At 35.8% G+C, this 18,928-nt stretch overlaps 1 protein-coding gene across 1 annotated transcript in view; it reads left to right on the plus strand.

Annotated features, from left to right (window-relative positions):
* Positions 1–5,774: 5,774 nt before the first annotated feature.
* Positions 5,775–18,928, plus strand: part of LOC121415824 (cytosolic carboxypeptidase 1-like) — a 38,890-nt gene continuing 25,736 nt past the window's right edge. The window contains 2 exon segments of the mRNA XM_041609167.1: positions 5,775–5,917; positions 15,352–15,513. Coding sequence (XP_041465101.1) covers positions 15,470–15,513 — 44 coding nt within the window. The 5' untranslated portion in view covers positions 5,775–5,917; positions 15,352–15,469.

An 18,928-nucleotide genomic window follows, 5' to 3' on the forward strand; every position in this document is an offset into this window, starting at 1 on the left:
TACCAGTCGAATATGTATACGCATTCCCCACTCCCTGTGGAATATTTCAACGATGTAAAATGGAGCATGATAGGGAAAAACATATGTCGTAGAACCGAGAACAGGGGAGCGTTTCATGAAAGGACTTGTCGGACGTTTTATCCGACAAGTCCCATTTTATCCGACAGTTACTATAGTAACAATGCCTCTCAGCCAATCAGAATTAAGGAAAGATGTCAGATCTGACAACTTGTCGGACAAAAATGTTGATGAAACGGTCCCCTGGACGATGTCAATTATATCCATTTATTTCCTGCTGGGCAGCATTTTCATCAACATTTTTCGTCCGACAAGTTGTCAGATGAACAACTTTTTTTTCAAAATTCGATTGGAAGAGAAGCACTGTTGCTATGGGAACTGTCTAATAAAATGCTTATCAGATAAAACATCGGACAAGACCTTTCATGAAACGCTACCCTGATCATAAATTTCATCAGGCGCGTAGCCAGGGGGGGCGATGGGGGCGGTCGCCCCCCCCAAAACGTCCCCAAAAAGGAAAAAAAAAGAAGGGAAAAAAGAGAGGAGAAAAGGAAAAGGGAAGGGAGGAAAGGGAAGAAAGGTAGCTATGTGTTTTTTTTTCTTTTTATTCTTTATTTTTTTCTCAAAAGAGAAACTCCTTCACTCTTCTTGCTCTAAATTCATATATGAATTCTGCTTCCGCGCTGCGCGCGGTTAAATGACAATATTGAAGTTTTCCATTGTTTCCCCCACCTTTTCTCTAACCATGTTTTTCCACCTCAGCTATGTGCTTCTTGCCAGTTAAAGTTAAAATTGTATACATTAGGGCATGAATTTGAGTAAGTTTAGGCCGAAGTAAATATATGAAGTTATCTTCTTTTCAATATTGATCGCGCAACTTCTGGTCTGGTCGGCTCCGAGCGGGTAAAATCTTTATATCAGTTTCTGCCGTCACCTCCATAAAGTCAACTTCTCCCGCTTTTCAGCTCATTACTAAACAACCATAATTTGGGGGCAAACAGGTTCCTAATTTAAAAAGAGGAAGGTATGGAATTCGTGTCGTATTGGATAAAAAAGTACAATATTTTTTTATCAAATTGTATTAACTTTCATGTCATTTCCCTGTATACATTCATCTCCTGTCCTGTTTTGCGCCCTCAGTTTGAAATTTTGAATGACACTTAAGTTTCTTTATATTCAAAATGATGCGCTTCAGGATAAGTAAAAAAAATTAGGCATCCTTTTTTATATAGATAGATAATTTCAATAAATCACAGAAGTTTCAACTTTTTGCGCACTATTTTCCTTGTAATGAAGTTCAATAATCTTAGAAAATCAATTGAATTAGAGCCGATTGGGTATTAGAGATATCTACATTTGATGAAACGTCCGCCCTTTGAAATTTCAGAGTTTCATTGCTCTGCGCGGGGAGGAATATCGTCCTCTACCAATCTTCTCCTCTTGTTTGTGAGTTAAAAATATGCACTGATGATAAAATTGTTTGTAATCAAATCTGATCTTTCCAAATCTTTGAGAATACCCTTTTCTCGGGACCCTTTTTATGGCAAGAAAAAATGATAAAACACTTTAGCTTCCGCGCTTCCCGCGGAGTTATTATCATTTTAATTTCCTCCATTGTATACCTCTTTTGTGCGTTCACAATCACTTTTGAAAACAAGGTTCAAAATCGCAATATAGTCAACCGAATTGGAAGTACTAGAGACAAGAGAAACGGCTCCTTTTCATTTTAATTTATGAAACACTGAAAGCTTCGCGCTTCGCGCGGGAGGGGGAAACTCCCCCTCCCTGCACCCACCCCCTAGGGAGCGCGCTTCGCGCGCTCTGTAAGTGTTGGCACGCTTCGCGTGCATTTACCGCCCCCTCCAAAATGAAATCCTGGCTACGCGGTTGAATTTCATGCATGTGATTTCAATCGCGTTCTGCTCTGCGGTGGATTATTTTAGGGGCCTATAATAGACCACAATCTCGCAGAGAATAAGTGGACTGATGCTAAAAAAGCGTCCATAAAATTATTTTCAGGCAAACTATGTTGCCATTTATAGTTTTCGTGTACATACTGATTCAAGTGCATGGATCACCCACAATATTAGTGTATTTAAATCATCCACAATCTGCGTTTATTGACATTTTCGAATTTGTGTGTTTTTTTAACGTAAATATAATAACTTGTGAATTTATTATGACTATAAATTTTATTTTGTTCACTATATCATATCAGTGACCAAAGTTGGAGTCACTTCTTTTGGATTCAGTGGTTTGTAGCCCCCCCCCCCCCCGTTATAACTGAAAATTTCAGTCTTCGACGTGAACCTGCATGTTTCTTGAAAGAGTTTCAGACAAGTTTATGAACTTTTATCCGATGCCTATAACTCTAGAAATGTAATGACAATAAAACAGTCACTGTGCATTTCTGTGAGATGTTAATTTTCAGAAAGGGACGAGTCGGCGACGTATTGGAGAGAAAATTGCAAACTCAACTTTTGCAGCAACTGTGTCATTTGTGATCAGTATTTTATAAAAGTAGTTCCATTCAAATTATAGTCGTGTCGAAGATAGGGCTGACAGGTGTTTCCATTCAGTTTTATGTAACGCTGAGTTTATACGTTGCGATCCATTCTTAGATCAATATATCTCAAGAAATTGTGCTAAAATTCACTCCTTACATATAATGTTTATAATGTGTTTTAGGTTCATTTTGTTTATTTCCTCTGAATTAACATGATTAATTGTAGTTATATAGTGATACAAATTTCAAAAAGAAGATGGAGTTTGATAATAATCAATAGTCAATAGACTGTCACTTTTATTGTGTTCTTGTGTAATTTGTTAGCCGACTCTTGCATGGGTGGTGCCGGAAGGGGCGACTGTAAGTTTCCACGTAATAAGACAAGAGAAGAAAAATTAGGACCATAACAATGCTAACTCCCAAGAGGGCTGGCCGGTGAAAACTAAGACTAATAAGCTCTCTTTGAAAGACAAGAACCCCGAACCAGAGTCTGGCCCCGCATTGATCAGAAGAGAGAGGGGGTGGGTGGTCCTTTTTTTTTCTAAAATGAACTAAATTTATCACCCTTCACGAGAAACATTTCCCCCCCCCCCCCGGTTTGGACGAAAGGGTGTGTTTAATAATAATGAATAAATAAATACAAATATTTATAAGAAAGCTGAACAAACAAAAAAGACGAGTGATATGTGAAATTTGCATAGGAACATAAATCATCATATGGCACAAACATTCTTTTTAAGGTAAAAAAAAAAACAATGACGGCATGCTGCATGAGGATTTTTCGGTGGAAATGTTTTATGGTGTAATATTGATACATGTAAAAATATGACTGATTTCAAGGTTCTTTCAAATAAAAAAAAGTAACTTACCTTCAATTTTATACTTTGCAGGTGTGTATTTATTACAAAGGAAAACATTCGTATACCTGGAGATATTTGGTGTCCCCCAAATTATAAAACTTACGGCAGATGTGTCCTGGAAGGGCAAGGCCAAAATTGATGTCGGGTCAGCATTCACAACGTTTAACCATAGAGCTATTATGGTTTAACTCTTCAGACCCTACCTTACTATATATATTTTACACTTGAGACCCTGCCTCAGTATATTTTGTGAGATGTATCTGTTGTGTATGTGTGCGTGTTGTGTGTATAATAATATGTGCGTGTTGTTTGTATAATAATAATAATAATAATACTTATAATAATAAAAATAATAACAATAATAATAATAATACTTTTAATAATGATAATAATAATAATTTTCACCCCAAAGAGTGAATTTATGGAAATGAATTTGGAGTGAAAAATTGGCGCCAAGTGGCTTATTGCAAGGGTGGGTATCTAATTTTATTATCATTATTATTATTATTATCATTATTATTATTATTATCATTATTATTATTATTATCATTATTATTATTATCATTATTATTATTATTATCATTATTATTCTTAGTTGAACTTTTCTTTCTTTTCCTCAAATTGTCAATGCTTTAAATGATTGAAAATCCACTATTTTACGTGCAAATTGGCAATGTTTGACAAAATACCTTATATTCAGCTTTCTTATAAATATTTGTATTTATTTATTCATTATTATTAAACACACCCTTTCGTCCAAACCGCGGGGGGGGGGGGGCTTTGGACGAAAGGGCGCGTTCCAGTGAACGCGACGCAACGTGGCGCTCCCAACGCACCCTTTCGGCCAAACCGGGGGGGGGGGGGCTTTGGACGAATCTTCGCGTTGACGCACCCTAACGCGACAGCACCCACCCTTTCGACATAAGCCTGTAATAAGCTCTTTTTTAGCTTTGATACATCTCTCGCTCTTGTGTTCGGAATTTTATTCAAGAATTATTTTTCCTTAGTTTTCCCATGGACCTATAGGTCCATGGTTTTACCAGCTATGATTTTGTTAATAGGTTCCTTGTATGTCTCTCAATGGCGGCAGCAGAGTTTTATAGGGGGGGGGGGGACAAGTGGAGGGCAAAAGAAATGTTGGTAGCAAGGGCGAAGAAGAACGCAAAATCGAAAGTAGCATTGCAGGCATGCAGGGAACCACCTAGGGCCCCTGGCCGGGTTCAGTGCGATTTTTTTTTAATACGATGCTGTGACAGCGAATACCCACTACCTACAACTTAATCGAAAATTTTCCCTTCATTTTGAAAATTTCTCCAAAAGTAAATATTATTGTTGTCTCTATATTTTGTTATCAATCAAAGGCGTACATGTATAATGTAGAGGCTGAATCCGTGACACGACAGTTAGTCCGGCGACGATTGCTCCGGGCTTTATTTCGTTTTAAATATACAGGGTTAGGGCCCGGTTAGGGTTAGTAGGGTTGCAATATGGTTTTATGTTAAGTTTGGGGTTAGTTTTAGGATAGGGTATAGTGTTAAATCCAGGGCTGAAGTTGGTTGCACAGTTAGTGTGTAGAATTTACAGTGGAGCAATTGTCGCCGTAGCAAAATGTCATGGAAACCAAAATAATCAACAGTTATCAACTCACTTTAACTGAAGAGGGGGAATATTGCATATAGGGCCTGCCTTTTTCACGAACTGGATACTACTATAACAAACAAATACGTGTATATTGAAATGCACATCTGTGAATAGACTTCAGTAATTTACAAGCTGATTTGAAATGATAAATGAGCGGCTGAAATCGGACATAAAAAGCACCATTCAGTTGAACTCTTGATCAAGCGTGCTTCCTAAAATGTGTTTTTAGGGATTGTTTGCTGGAAATGAGTTGAAGTGTTCAGATTCTGCCCTTATAGGAATATTTCAACTTCGGAACTATTTGATATACTAGTTACGTGTATGACATGTATGATGCGTATAACTAAAACAGCATAGTTGCCGCGCGAAGCGTGAGCTGAAATATGTATTTTTAAAATGTAGTTTGACTTGGCGATGATACATAATTTAGAACGCCTTGTAATCTGCATGAACGGGATACAATTCGAAAGTGCTGTAAATGCTGAAAGTTTTGCTATTGCCGATTATTCCCTTCCCCCTTTGAATTCCACGACCTAAATTATATATATTTTCTTCATTATTTGTTTTTCTTCTTATCTTTCCCATCCTATTTTTCGTCTTCTACTTTAACATTTTATCGCTTTCAATTTCTTATTTTCTCTTTCTCTATTCCGCCGTACAATGTAGGCCGACCCGAACCCCCCCCCCCCCCCTTGATCTGCCAGATAAAGCGGTTCGCCTTCTAGTATTTCGGATTTCAATTGTTGTTAACCGATAACCGACACAGCCCGAATACTGTTCGCTGGACTGGCTGAATTGAAAAGACGAAGGCGCCTTGTATTTTTTAGGTTAATCTCCTGATTTGAATGGAGAAACGAGATTTTTTATTTCGGAAAATTCACCTATATATGTGGTAGGTATAGTTATTCATTCTTGAACGATGAAATGTGTATTGAAAGTATGAAAATGTCAAATGTTCTTATCCGAGCCAAGCCAAGGGCAGGCGGTCCGACGCTCCGCCGGGGAAGACGGGGGAGCTCGAGAGCGGGAACCCGACCCGGTGAAGGGCCAGGGTCGGGGAAATAAACTTTCGAGAAAGTGTTATTTTAATCTGTGATTGAATAAAACCACACCTTAAACTTAGGTGAAATGATGATAAACTCTTTTTAAGCCTTTAATTTCTCAAAACAACAACTACTTCAAGGGGAATGATTAATGACACCTTGGACCAAAAGCTTCGGTCTCTGTTATGTTGGTTGTTCAGCTGAACTCCGTTGGCTTCACTCACCAAATACAGAGACCGAAGTTCTAGCGCGATCTGTACAGGGACTCAATGGCCATATGTTTATGTACTTAAGATCGGATAAAACGGGGAAGTGAATTTGCGCGACAGCTTAGATAAGTCACTGTTTTTGTCCCTTTTAACTTGATTTTTCTCCGTTTTTTGGCTATCAATGCCAAGAGGGGATATTAATTTGCATTTTGGTCGCATGAATTTTCAAATTTTTTATTCATTAAAGACAAAAATTGAAGAGCCCCGACGGGGGGATTTTGCATTGCAAGTCCCCTAATGGTGGGTGCACGATAGCGAGCCGTCTGTCACTCTGTGTATGAGGAGAAATTAAAAAAAAAAATGTTATAAAACTCCTCGAAACAGACGGCTGCCAGCTGTCTAATGAAACCTTGGCTTTGGAACAATGAAATAGGCATGTGTACTGTAGAAACAGAAAAATCAAACTAAACTAAGAATAAGAATAAAGAAAGTTTGAGAAAAATTGGACAAATAATGAGAAAGTTATGAGCATTTGAATATTGCAATCACTAATGCTATGGAGATCCTCCCATTGGCAATGCGACAAGGATGACTGTGATGTCACTGATGAACAACTTTCCCTTTCTTTTTGCATTTTCTTATGATGATACAAAGTCTTTATCCATGATGTATTCTTAAAAAATATGTATTACATGCCCTCATGTAGGAAAGAACACATGATAGATGTGATAAAAGAGGCAATTCAAGTGAAATATATACTAAAGTAATGGGGAGAGTTGTTCACAAGTGACATCACACATCTTTGTCGCATTGCCAATTTGCTATCTCCTTAGCAATAGTGATCGCCATATTCAAATGCTCATAACTTTCACATTATTTGTCCGATTTTTCTCAAACTTTTGTTGATCTGTTTCTTTGATTTTTCTGTTTTCACACAAGCTATCTTGTTCCAATGGTTTCATTCTCCTTTAAAGGTCAAGTCCACCTCAGAAAAATGTTGATTTGAATCAATAGAGAAAAATCAGACAAGCACAATGCTGAAAATTTCATCAAAATCGGATGTAAAATAAGAAAGTTATGACATTTCAAAGTTTCGCTTATTTTCAACAAAAAAGTTATATGAACGAGCCAGTTGAGAGAGTTGACGATGTCACTCACTATTTCTTTTGTTTTTTATTGTTTGAATTATACAATATTTCAATTTTTACTAATTTGATGATTAGGACCTCCTTGCCTGAAGCACAAAATGTTAAAATAATGGAATTCCACGTGTTCAGGGAGGAATGAAACTTCATTTCACATGACAATGACGAGAAAATAAAAATATTTCATATAATAAAATACAAAAGAAATAGTGAGTGAGTGACGTCATCAACTCTCTCATTTGGATGTAACTGGCTTGTTCAACTATTTTGTTGAAAATAAGCGAAACTTTCAAATGCCACAACTTTCTTATTTTACATCCGATTTCTATGAAAGTTTCAGTGTTATGCTCGCTGAATTTTTCTCTTTTTATTCAAATCAAGTTTTTGTTAGGGTGGACTTGTCCTTTAAGCCCAAGGCTTTACTTAAATTAAATAAAAGGTCAAAACTGAACTTGTAGATCTAAATGCAAGTTGTACATAATGTATTGTACCGAATATAGCCTGGACTGGAGGCGTCTGGGGAGTAAATTCATCTACCTACGTAGAGTTACTCCCCTAACGCCTGGCTTTGCTTTATAATATGCCTCTCTTTATTTCTTTTGTTATCGATTCCTAGTCATACACGCGCGTGCAGAGCTGCAACTTAGATTTTAAAAATACTTGCATTTGCCGATTAATATCACGATTCGTAAAATATTTGTTTCGGTTGATAAATATAAAGTAATTTATATGATATTTATTGATTAAAACAAATATTTTGCGATTCCTGATATCTATCGGCAGATGCAAGTATTTTTTTAATCCAAGTTGGCAGCTCTACAGTATAGAATGCTCTTGCTCTTAACTTTTTCAATTTTACTACCGTACTATTTATTCAATGAAAATTACCGTAACAAAAATGCTAAAAAATGGGGGTAAACATAAAACTTATGTACATAACTTTGGGCGAAAAACAAAAAATAATATTGGTGATTTAGGTCTAGGTTCAACACGGGTAATCCTGGCCTACAGAGAGGCATATAAAGCAAAGCCAGGCGTTAGGGGAGTAACCCTACGTAGGTAGATGAATTTACTCCCCAGACACCTCCACTCCAGGGGCCCGTTTCTCAACACCGTCATAAGTCTAGCTTCTTGACTAAATTGGAGATAGTCAGCTACTTGTCCGCTAACCGTTTCACGAAGCCCTCTTTGCCAACAACCTCACTAAATATTTATGACAACTCCGAACCTGTCACAACTTCTTTCTTAGTGACGTAGTGGCATCACATGGGTAGACTATGACGTGCAAAAGTGCCTAGAAATTCGAAAATTTTAATCTTACGTAATCAATCATAGAGGTTGAAATTACATCACAAAACAAGTGGGATAATGCATTCAATAATAATTGTAATGCAAAGAAACTATAAAAACTGTTGGTAAAACACCACAAAACCATCCATTTTGAAATAGTAAAATAATTTAATCGATAAAGATTCTACCACGTCAGGCCATCCATAACTGCGCTCGTATTCGTCGTTTTCAGACCCCTATTACCATTTGGATAAATTATATCTCTAATTTATGGATAGAATTCGTCAAATCGTATGTTTCGGTATCAAATATTTAAAAAGTTTATGTTAAACTATATTTTGATGATGTTTGGAATCATAAAATACCGTATAATTATCATAATTTTACAAAGAAAACCGTTATGGTTTACTTTCGTAAACTATTAAAATTGAATATCCCGGGGGTACCCATCTCAACGTCCATATGTGATTTTTTAGTCATGAAATGAATTATTCATAATTTCATTTTCTCAGCAATTGATTGCTCCAGTCTTCATGGCCTAAATATGTATGATGCATAATTTACCCGTGCTATTATTTTGAAAAGATGTATTTCCCAATTCATCACAATATTTGCAATTTTTGTCATAATTTATATTTTTGAAAATTATGCTATTTTGTGACTAAGGCTACGTCTCGTCTGCTCTTTTTACCGATAGTATCGATATCAAGGTATTCTAGTTAGGAAGCCTTTCGAGAAACAGGTTTAGTAAGATTGGAACTAACTCCGTGGTTGGTGGATAAAGATATGACTAACTTGTCCATGTGTTGAGAAACGGGCCCCAGGCTACATGTATAGCCGATGATTCAGTCAGTGACAATGCAATGAATGTCAACATGGTCAATGTCAATGATTTTTAAAAATTTGTAGACCATCACATATCAACTACCTTGCATGCATTTAAGATTATTGCATATCACTATTATTACAAATGCTACGGAGGCCTGAGGGAGAGTAGGCGGCTAGGCGCAGTGTCCATAGGATCGTTATAATAGGTTTTGTGAGAGAAAATAGGGATTAAAAAAAATTGTATTGATCCGAACCTAGAAAAAAAGCTTCGCTCTCTGTTATGTTGGTTGTTCCGCTGAACTCTATTGGCTCCACTCACCAATTACAGAGACCAAAGTTCTAGCTCGATCTGTACAGGGCCAGGGACTCGATGGGCTATGTATTAAGTTCGGATAAATCAGGGAAGTGAAGTTGCGCAACAGCTGAAGTAAGCCACTGTTTTTCCCCTTTTATGATGGTGGGTCCCAAGTCTGTGCACCTAACAATTTGAGTTAGATTTAACATGAATTTCTTATTTCACAAAATTTTTCAGTTAATAATATTCCTTGTATTATTTAGATCAAGTGTTCCAAATTTCTCATTAAAAATGAAAGAAAATAAAGGATTTCCTTGTAAAAACCTCAGGCAGTCATTTTCAGATTGAGAAAAAAAATGGTACCCTATGTCTGCGCACTCATTCACTTTACACACGATTCAGGGATTTTGATGAGAAAGGCTGCATTTTGAGACCATCACATGAATTTCCCTAAATTCATTATTTTTCCACCATTATGAGTCAGATTTTTTTATGAATACCTGTCTGTGTATAGCATGTGTAAAGTTTGTGCTCGTTGCGTATCTTTTACTAGAATCGCGCAGATAGGCGTGTGCGCAGACAAGGGGGACGGCGCAGACTTGGGGAAACATGCCATAAGTTTATTTTTCCCCGTTTAGTGCATTTCAGGCCAAAACGGAATAATAATTTATTTTGGTAAAATTCTTTTTATGTATTTTTATGAAATAAAGACAAAAATCAATGAGCCCCGTCGGGGGATTTTGCATTGTTAACCCCCTAATGGTGACTGCACGATAGCGAGCCATCTGTGTACGAGGAGAAAAAAAACAAACTTGAAACAGATGGCTTCCAGCTGTTTAATCCGAACCAAACTCCACTGCGAAATAGCTGTTCATACAAATCAGATAGGATACGGCTTTCAAACAAATATCAGTTGTTGAATCATGTGCTGGAGCTCGAGCTCGCGATGGAAGTAGCGAGACAACCAAAAGCATAATGATATACATGTACACTTGTAGAACTGAGTTGGAAGTTGGAAGAGTAAAAATATTTTGCCAGTGTCTATGGCGGGTGGTCAGTCCTAAAACAGAGGTGCAAATGAGCACCCCTTATGATAAACCTTGTTCTCTGTTTCATGTTCATGTGTGGCAAAATAAGGTTGGCAATGTTTGGCTTATTTTCTCTTTTTCTTTGGGGCAAATGCTAATTTTTTTACACTGTCCGTTTCCATTACAGCTATTCATCATATACATGTAACATGTCTCTTAAGTAAATTTGATTCTTTGAATTGTGTTTTCTTATTAAAAATAGAGATTGAAAAATGAAAATTTTCTTGCCATATTACTTTCCATCAATAGAGGACATACACAAAAGTATGCCCAAAAGTAAGATTTTTGAGTGCTCTGGTGAATCCAAAAATTATTCCCAATTTACTAATGAAAATAAATTGCAACTGTATGGAAATTAGTAATTTTGGTCACAAATGTGATATTTTAATGATTTTTTTAAGTGTGTGCTCTATACAGCATTGGCATACCATAGTCCTACCTGTAGATTCCCCATAGTCCTACCTGTAAATTCCCCATAGGCAGGATGGTTGCAGTGAGCAAGTGGTCACAGATACATGTATCTACATGCATAGAATCTGAGCCGTCACTCTATATGGGATTCTGATACAGCTGCTCAATTCTGTGCATAAAATGAGACGAAAACTAGGTAAACCGGATAAGTATTCTCGCAGATAAGATGCTTAAAAAATTTGGTGATTGATAAGGGGTACATGTAGGTCCTACCATGCATTCAATAATATGATACCATTTTCAAGTGACCCAACTATTTCACATGCTAAAAGGGGTACATGTATGATTAGAAGCTGACATCATAAAAAGAAACTGATCTCTGAAAAAAAATTTACAGAGATTTTTTTTTCATAGTTTTGTGTATTCATGGTGGAAGTTAATTGAATTCTAAGAAAACTTTTTGTTTGATAGGATGTAATTTATGAAATAGTCAAGGCTCCACATTAACTTTTTTTGGTGGTGGCCCGTTCGGGCCTCCAAAACCTTCAAATAATTTTTTTTGGTGGCCCATTAGTAAAGTTTGGTGGCCCGAAAAATATAAAGAAAAACATTAAAAATGAATAAAACAAACTGAAATATTCTGCAGTCACTACCGAGTACCACTATTCTTTATGTAAAGCGTGCTTGCTGTTATTTTACTTTGCTTATTTCGTGGTAATATATGAATTGTTCTATCATTGTAGTAAATATTAAATGATTGAAAGAGAATAAAAGAATTGTATTGTTCCCAGGTTGTGTGGACTTTTAATCTCCATATAGATACACACTCATAATGGTAAAGTAAATATATAGTGCATAGCTAACTCAGATAGATTTACAAAACAATGATTTTTTCTTTCTTCCTTTTTTATCATAAAACCTAAATTATGCAGGCCCCAAATCCAGCTTATTTTCTCTTTTCCAGCATATTATAGCAGGAGAAAATCACAGAAAAATATGCTGCAGAATTAGAACAATGTGTAAAAGGGGGAAATAAACAAAAATAATTTTTAGAAACGTATATTGAAAAAAGAAAATGAAAATTGTAAAAATGAAAATAAAACAAAAGAAAAAACAAATAACAGGAAAAAGAATGGAGAAAAAACAAAAGAAAATGTAAGAAAAATGAATAAGACAAAATTATTTAAAAAATGGGGAAAATTATTATTATTCAGTAGAAACATGTTTTTTAATCAGGCATATTCAGTGGGAAGGGGTATAAATGGTTTAATCACTGTAAAAAAATGAAAGAAAAAAATAAGAAAACGGCAAAAGTTATCTGGAAAAAACAGTGAGAAAATTCCTTCCTTATATTTTACAAAATGATGGGAAAAAAAAATCACATTTCATATCAATGAAATGCCTTTTCGAAGTATTTACTTCCTTACGAGTGGTTTAAGAAGTCATTTATAAACAAGAAAGAAAGAAGCTGTCTATTTATTTTTGGCTAGAAGAGAGCTTCGAAATAAACCAAATATCAACATAGATACAAATGCACATGTGGGACTGTGATGTACTCACCTATGTGTTTTATGTGTATTAATGCATTTCGAAATCTGTCTTTTTGAGTCAAAAGAGAGGTCATAATTCCTCCTTTTAATGCTTTCAAATAATCAGGTTTCAGTATGGACTGTAGAAGGGCATTTCATTGGTGTAAAATGTGACTTTGACGTAGATTTTCAAAGTTCTGGGGAAGATTTCTTAGCAGTAACATTTCGTATCGCAGCTCCCTGAGTCTGAATATTCTGCTAGCGCACAGCTAGCTGCAGTGGTTTCATGCATGCAAAGCTCAGCCAGACAGCCGGCACGGCCGGCTGAATAATAGTTACTGTATGCTAGCAGTAGGCCTACATACTGTCATGACTATGCAATCTTTGTGTGTGTGTATTTGTGTGTAGATTAACAAAAAAGGGGCATGACGAATTTGATTGCAATTTGAACTGTTGAAAGTTGATAAATGCATGCAAAATTGGGAGAAAAATTGCGCTACTTTGAAAATTATTGGTTGCCCGATTCGGGCCACCAAAACTTAACATTTTTTCAATAATGGTTGCCCGAGATGAATTTTTGGTGGCCCTGGGCCACCGCTAATGTCGAGCCTTGAAATAGTGTTCGGTAATGCAATCCACTGAATTGCCACCCGGGGGGGCCACTTCCATTCACGAGTGGATACCATGCGCGACCATGGGGTCTCGAAAAGCACGTAATTTCCATATTCTGAAAATGCACCCCTTAACAAGTATTGACGTGTGAAACCCTACCCTTAACAAGTATTGGAAACAAAACGATACTCTTGGCAAATATTTCCTGAAATGAACCCCTAAACAAGTAAAGGAATGTTTTATTGTTACGGGTCCTTTGGTTGTCGGCTTTACCTTATTTGGTTTAGTACGACCCCACCTTCTACACCTCGCGCAAATAGGACTCTAAACACGTAGTGTTGGGGCAAAAAGGACATCCTTTATAAAACATTTTAATTTTGTTTTATCATTCCCGCAAATTCGACCCTAAACACGTAATTTTACTAGCGAAATGGATACCCTTTTTTCATTATTTTTGTGTTTTTGACACCCTTTTCACGTTACGTACGTAACGTGCCCTATCGTGAAAAGGACATCCTTTTTACGTGTTTTTTTGGTCGCGCATGGTATCCACTCGTCAATGTAAGTGGCCCCCCCGGGATTGCCACACGCTTGACTCTTGCATGTTTGCCTGAATCTAATAATAGATTACTGACAATGACCACAAACTTAACACCTGCATTACAAATACATAGACAGATATTCATCAAGAAATCTGAGCCAAAATGGTAAAATAATGATTTTAGATATTAAATAATGTACATGAAACACCATAACAGCCTTGAATCAAAATGCAGCCTTCCTCATTAAATTTGAAATCCCTGGATTGTTTGTAGAGTGATTTGGTGTGTACTGTGTAGACTGAGACCTCGGGCAGCATTGTGGTTTAATTTTATTTTAATAACTTTTTTATTCAATGAATTAATTATGCTAATTTGCTCTAATCAACTATTATACGGCCCCAAAACTGCTAATTTTTTTATTCACAGACTCTTTGTGGGATCCCGATCAAATGTACTTGTAAAAAAATTGGTATCGCAAATTTGTTCTCTTGTATTTTTTTTTTTAATTTCTAATGTATTTCTTTGTTTTTTGACTTTTTTGTTTTTTTAATGTGTTTTTGATGGAAATTGTTGCAGACTTAATTCTGATCCTAAAAGACAGAATTAATTTCAAGATAAATCGGTAAAAGTAGAAATAATGATAAATATATATGGATTTTGGCTAAATACATAATTTTCATGGTATTTGTACATTAATTCACATTTTTGAGCAGTTTTGGGTCTGACATGCACCTACATAACCGCATATCAGGCATCGCAAATTTGGTCTCAAAAGTTGTGTGAGATTTGAAATTAAAAAGTTAGCAAGCGGCGCAGTCCTAAAAAATTTCGTGCGGCGGATTCATCAGGAAAAATGTAGAGGGCGAATTCCGCCCGGGCCTTTTAGGGTTAAGAAGTAACTCATGTGTATGTAGATCTACATGTACATGTACTCATCATGGCAGTGACTACCAATTACATTATTTCATGTACACTGTACTTGTATGCACACAGACATCACTATTTCTGAATCACTCTGAGGCATAAATGAGGCTGAGTTTAGAATGAAGCGCCAAAATCAAGAGATACACAAATTTTGTTCTGTGTTCAGAAAATTATTGGAAGCTGCAATAATGATTATTATTTCCACACTCAGATTCCCTATAAACCTATACTTTGTAAACTTTAACTTATGTGGAGCAGCTCCAGCCTCCATGATAGATTCATTTGGAATGCACACACACCTATTTCTTGTGCAGTAGCAAATTAGTAATTAAATGATGAAATCTTTACAACATATATTTTACTCACATTTTGAAGTACAGTGTATTTTTTGCTTTCTCATTCTGTTTCAGAATTTGCTTACAAACCTTTGGCTGTGAATCACATGAATGAGATCAGAATGAAGAATTCTTGTGACCTCAGGTGAACTCCATCTTATTTTGTGTATGACCTGCCCTGAAGACAACAATCATGAGCAAAGCAAAGGTTGAGAAGACGGTTTATACTGTTCCAGGGTATGTATTATTCATTTTTGTCTCACCTGCATAGCAGAGTGAGACTACAGGCGCCGCTTTTTCGATGGTGGCGGCGGCGTCGTTAATGATCAAGTCCATCCCAGAAAAATGATGATTTGAATAAATAGAGAAAAATCAAACGAGCATAATGCTCAAAATTTTATCAAAATCTGATGTAAAATAGGAAAGTTATGACAATTTAAAGTTTCAATATTTTTCACAAAACGGTGATATGCACAACTCAGTGATATGCAAATGAGACAGCTGATGATGTCGCTTACTCACTATTTCTTGTTTCATATTGTTTGAATTATTACAATATTTCATTTTTTTATGACAATAATGACCAACTCGTCTGAACCATATAATATTAAACAATACTAATTGCACATGTTCAGGGAGGAATTAATTGTTGTTTCACTTGACAATGAGGAGAAAATAAGAATAATTCATATCTCATATGATAATATGTACAAAAGAAATAGTGAGTGGATGACATCATTAGTCTCCTCATTTGCATACCGACCAGGAACTGTTTTGTGAAATTTAGCGAAACTTTAAAATGTCATAACTTTCTTATTTTACATCCGATTTTGATGAAATTTTCAGTGTTATACTTGTTTAATTGTTCTCTTTTTATTCAAATCAATTTTTTGTTGGGGTGGACTTGTCCTTAAACATTGAATCTTAACCAAGGTTAAGTTTTTGAAATGTCATCATAACTTAGAAAGTATATGAACCTAGTTCATGAAACTCGGACATAAGGGTAATGAGGTATTTGACTGAACATCCTGCCTGAGTTTCAAGTCACAGGACCAAAGTCAAAGGAGTCAACAAAATTTGACCATATGGGGGTATTTGTGGCATTGTCATAACTTTGACATTTTATGGATCTATTTCATGAAACTAAGACATAGGAGCAATTAAGTATCCCTGAACATCCTGTGTGAGTTTCAGGTCACATGCCAAGGTCAAAGGTCATTTAGGGTCAACAAACTTTGATAATGCTGGGAGTATTTGTGGAATTGTTGTCATAACTTAAGATCTACATGTAGTTTATGAAACCAGGGGCATAAGAGTAACCATGTATCCCTAAAAATCTTGTGCTTTTTTCTGGTCACATGACCAATATCAAAGGTCATTTAGGGTCAATGAACTTTGGCCGTGTTGGGAAACTTTGGGTTATTTGTTGAATTGGCAGCATAACTTAGAAATGGATCTACACAGGTAGATCATGAAACATAGACATAAGGGTAATCAAGTATGAATGATTGTTGTCATGTTGGGTCAATGGACATTGTATTTTATTATCATATGAGTGTTTTGTTTTGTGAATAATTATTTAATAGCTGATTTCAGAATCAGCACTGCTGCTATATCGAATCACGTAATGCAAGTGAGACTGCCAGAGGCATTCCATTTGTTTTGTATGAATGTACAGTAGCAAAAAGGAGTTGGTGAAGAAGTGGCATCATAAATGCATGTACTGTATGTCACTTCGTTTTACTCTAATAAGTCAATGCGAAAATAAATACTCTAGCAGTTTTGTAATTTCTTGCATCATCAACGTGAATAAGAAACTGACTACCGGTATTATATCTACACTATACTATTATTTCTGCTGCCACGTTCCTTCTGCTTCTTCTACTACTATGTTGTGATGTTCTTGTCTGTCATAAATAGACTCCTGACTCCTGAGGGCAGCTCCACATTTTTCACTCAATGTTGCATGACTTCCAGTATAAGACACCACTCACAGATTGAATTCATGGCAGGTACCAATTGACCTCGCCTGTACATAGAGTTTGTAATATTTGGTAGATTGCATGAATGCTCCTCCCTCTGTATTTTATTTTTCATTTACATGTCCAGTAACCCCTCAGTGTATTCATTCACTACATTACACTAGGCACAAATATATTTAACCCCCCCCCCCCCTCTTCCCCCCTGTCACAATCAAGGTAACAATATTGTTTAATGATTTCTGCTCATGTGCTTCATTTTGGTTTGTGATCATTGTCATTTTTGTATTATTTATGTTTGTATTTCATGTTACAATGCTTTGCTCATAAATGTATTTTTTTGTTGCATGCTTGTTCTGATTGTATATTTGCCACATATGCTTGCAATGGCTTCTTTTTATTTTTTATTCCGTGTCTTAAGCCCTGAACAAGGCCATTTACAATGTATGTTTGAATATCTTGACAAAACAGGAGGATGATTCTTACATGTACATGTATTTGTTTATTTTAAAAATCGCGTATGATTATTCATTTTATGGGGGTATTTTGAACAATTGTTAATTTATGTACATGTACATGTATATAGTTTTGATAGATTAAATGTACAGTACATGTGATTTAAAAAATAGTGTTTCTTTTTATTTGAGGAGGGGGGTATGTTACCTGCACCTCCTACATGTATATTAATCCCTCCTTTCGGTGCTCCTGTATGCACATTTAAACAAACCACAGCCTTGTTCACTGTATCAACAAACAAAAGTAAAAAAAAAAAAAAGCTTTTTAAAATGATTTTTTATTTTAATCAATATGACTTGATAGTATACTGTGTACATGTTTATTTTTATTAAAGTTTTGTATATTTTGACTTTTGAGAAGTGCATGTACCAATCATTAGCCTGCAGATGTATTCTTACATGTACATGTTATGTAAGCTACAAAAATCTGATTACATTGAGATGAGTACATGTCTGTTAGAAACATACATTACAAATACCACTACATCTACATTGTAGTTCTGAATACAATCCATATGTGTCTGGGTATATTGGAATACATTAATGATTGATTACACTGTATGTCTGTTGTGAACAATGAAAAAAAGGAAAGGGTACCAGCTGATGTTTCTAATATTGCTCTAAATTGAAATGATGATTCAAGGCCATCCCCATTACATTCATGAGCACATTATAAGGTTTGAACATTTCAATTCTAGTGATTTTGATTGTATGGATGCACGCTACTATTTGATAAGAAACCAGATGCCGCAACAATTTTTACAATTAGGGCCTTCTGTGTACAATTACATTGTACATTAACTGTACATTAACATACATATCATGTAGAGTTCGAAATTCGAACTATCCAATTATGGAATAAATAAAATACATGTAATTGCAAAATGTTTCTGAAAAAGCTGAAAGTGAAAGACCCCCCCCCCTCCCCCGGAAAAAAAAAATCCAGAATGATACAAGAAGTATTCAGTTAATGACAAAATTGAATATTCACTCTTTGCATCATTTCACCAAAAATTGTCACAATCTATCATGGATTGATAAATTTGGAGAAATATGAAATAAACATAGGCCTAATTGGTGACAACAATCAGGGTGCTAGTGCTACATAACTTTTTAGAAGCACTTGCCCAGTCAGGCAAGTAAATTTATAAATAGTTG

Source organism: Lytechinus variegatus, chromosome 5, assembly GCF_018143015.1.
Source record: "Lytechinus variegatus isolate NC3 chromosome 5, Lvar_3.0, whole genome shotgun sequence".
NCBI classification, from domain to species: Eukaryota; Metazoa; Echinodermata; class Echinoidea; order Temnopleuroida; family Toxopneustidae; genus Lytechinus; species Lytechinus variegatus.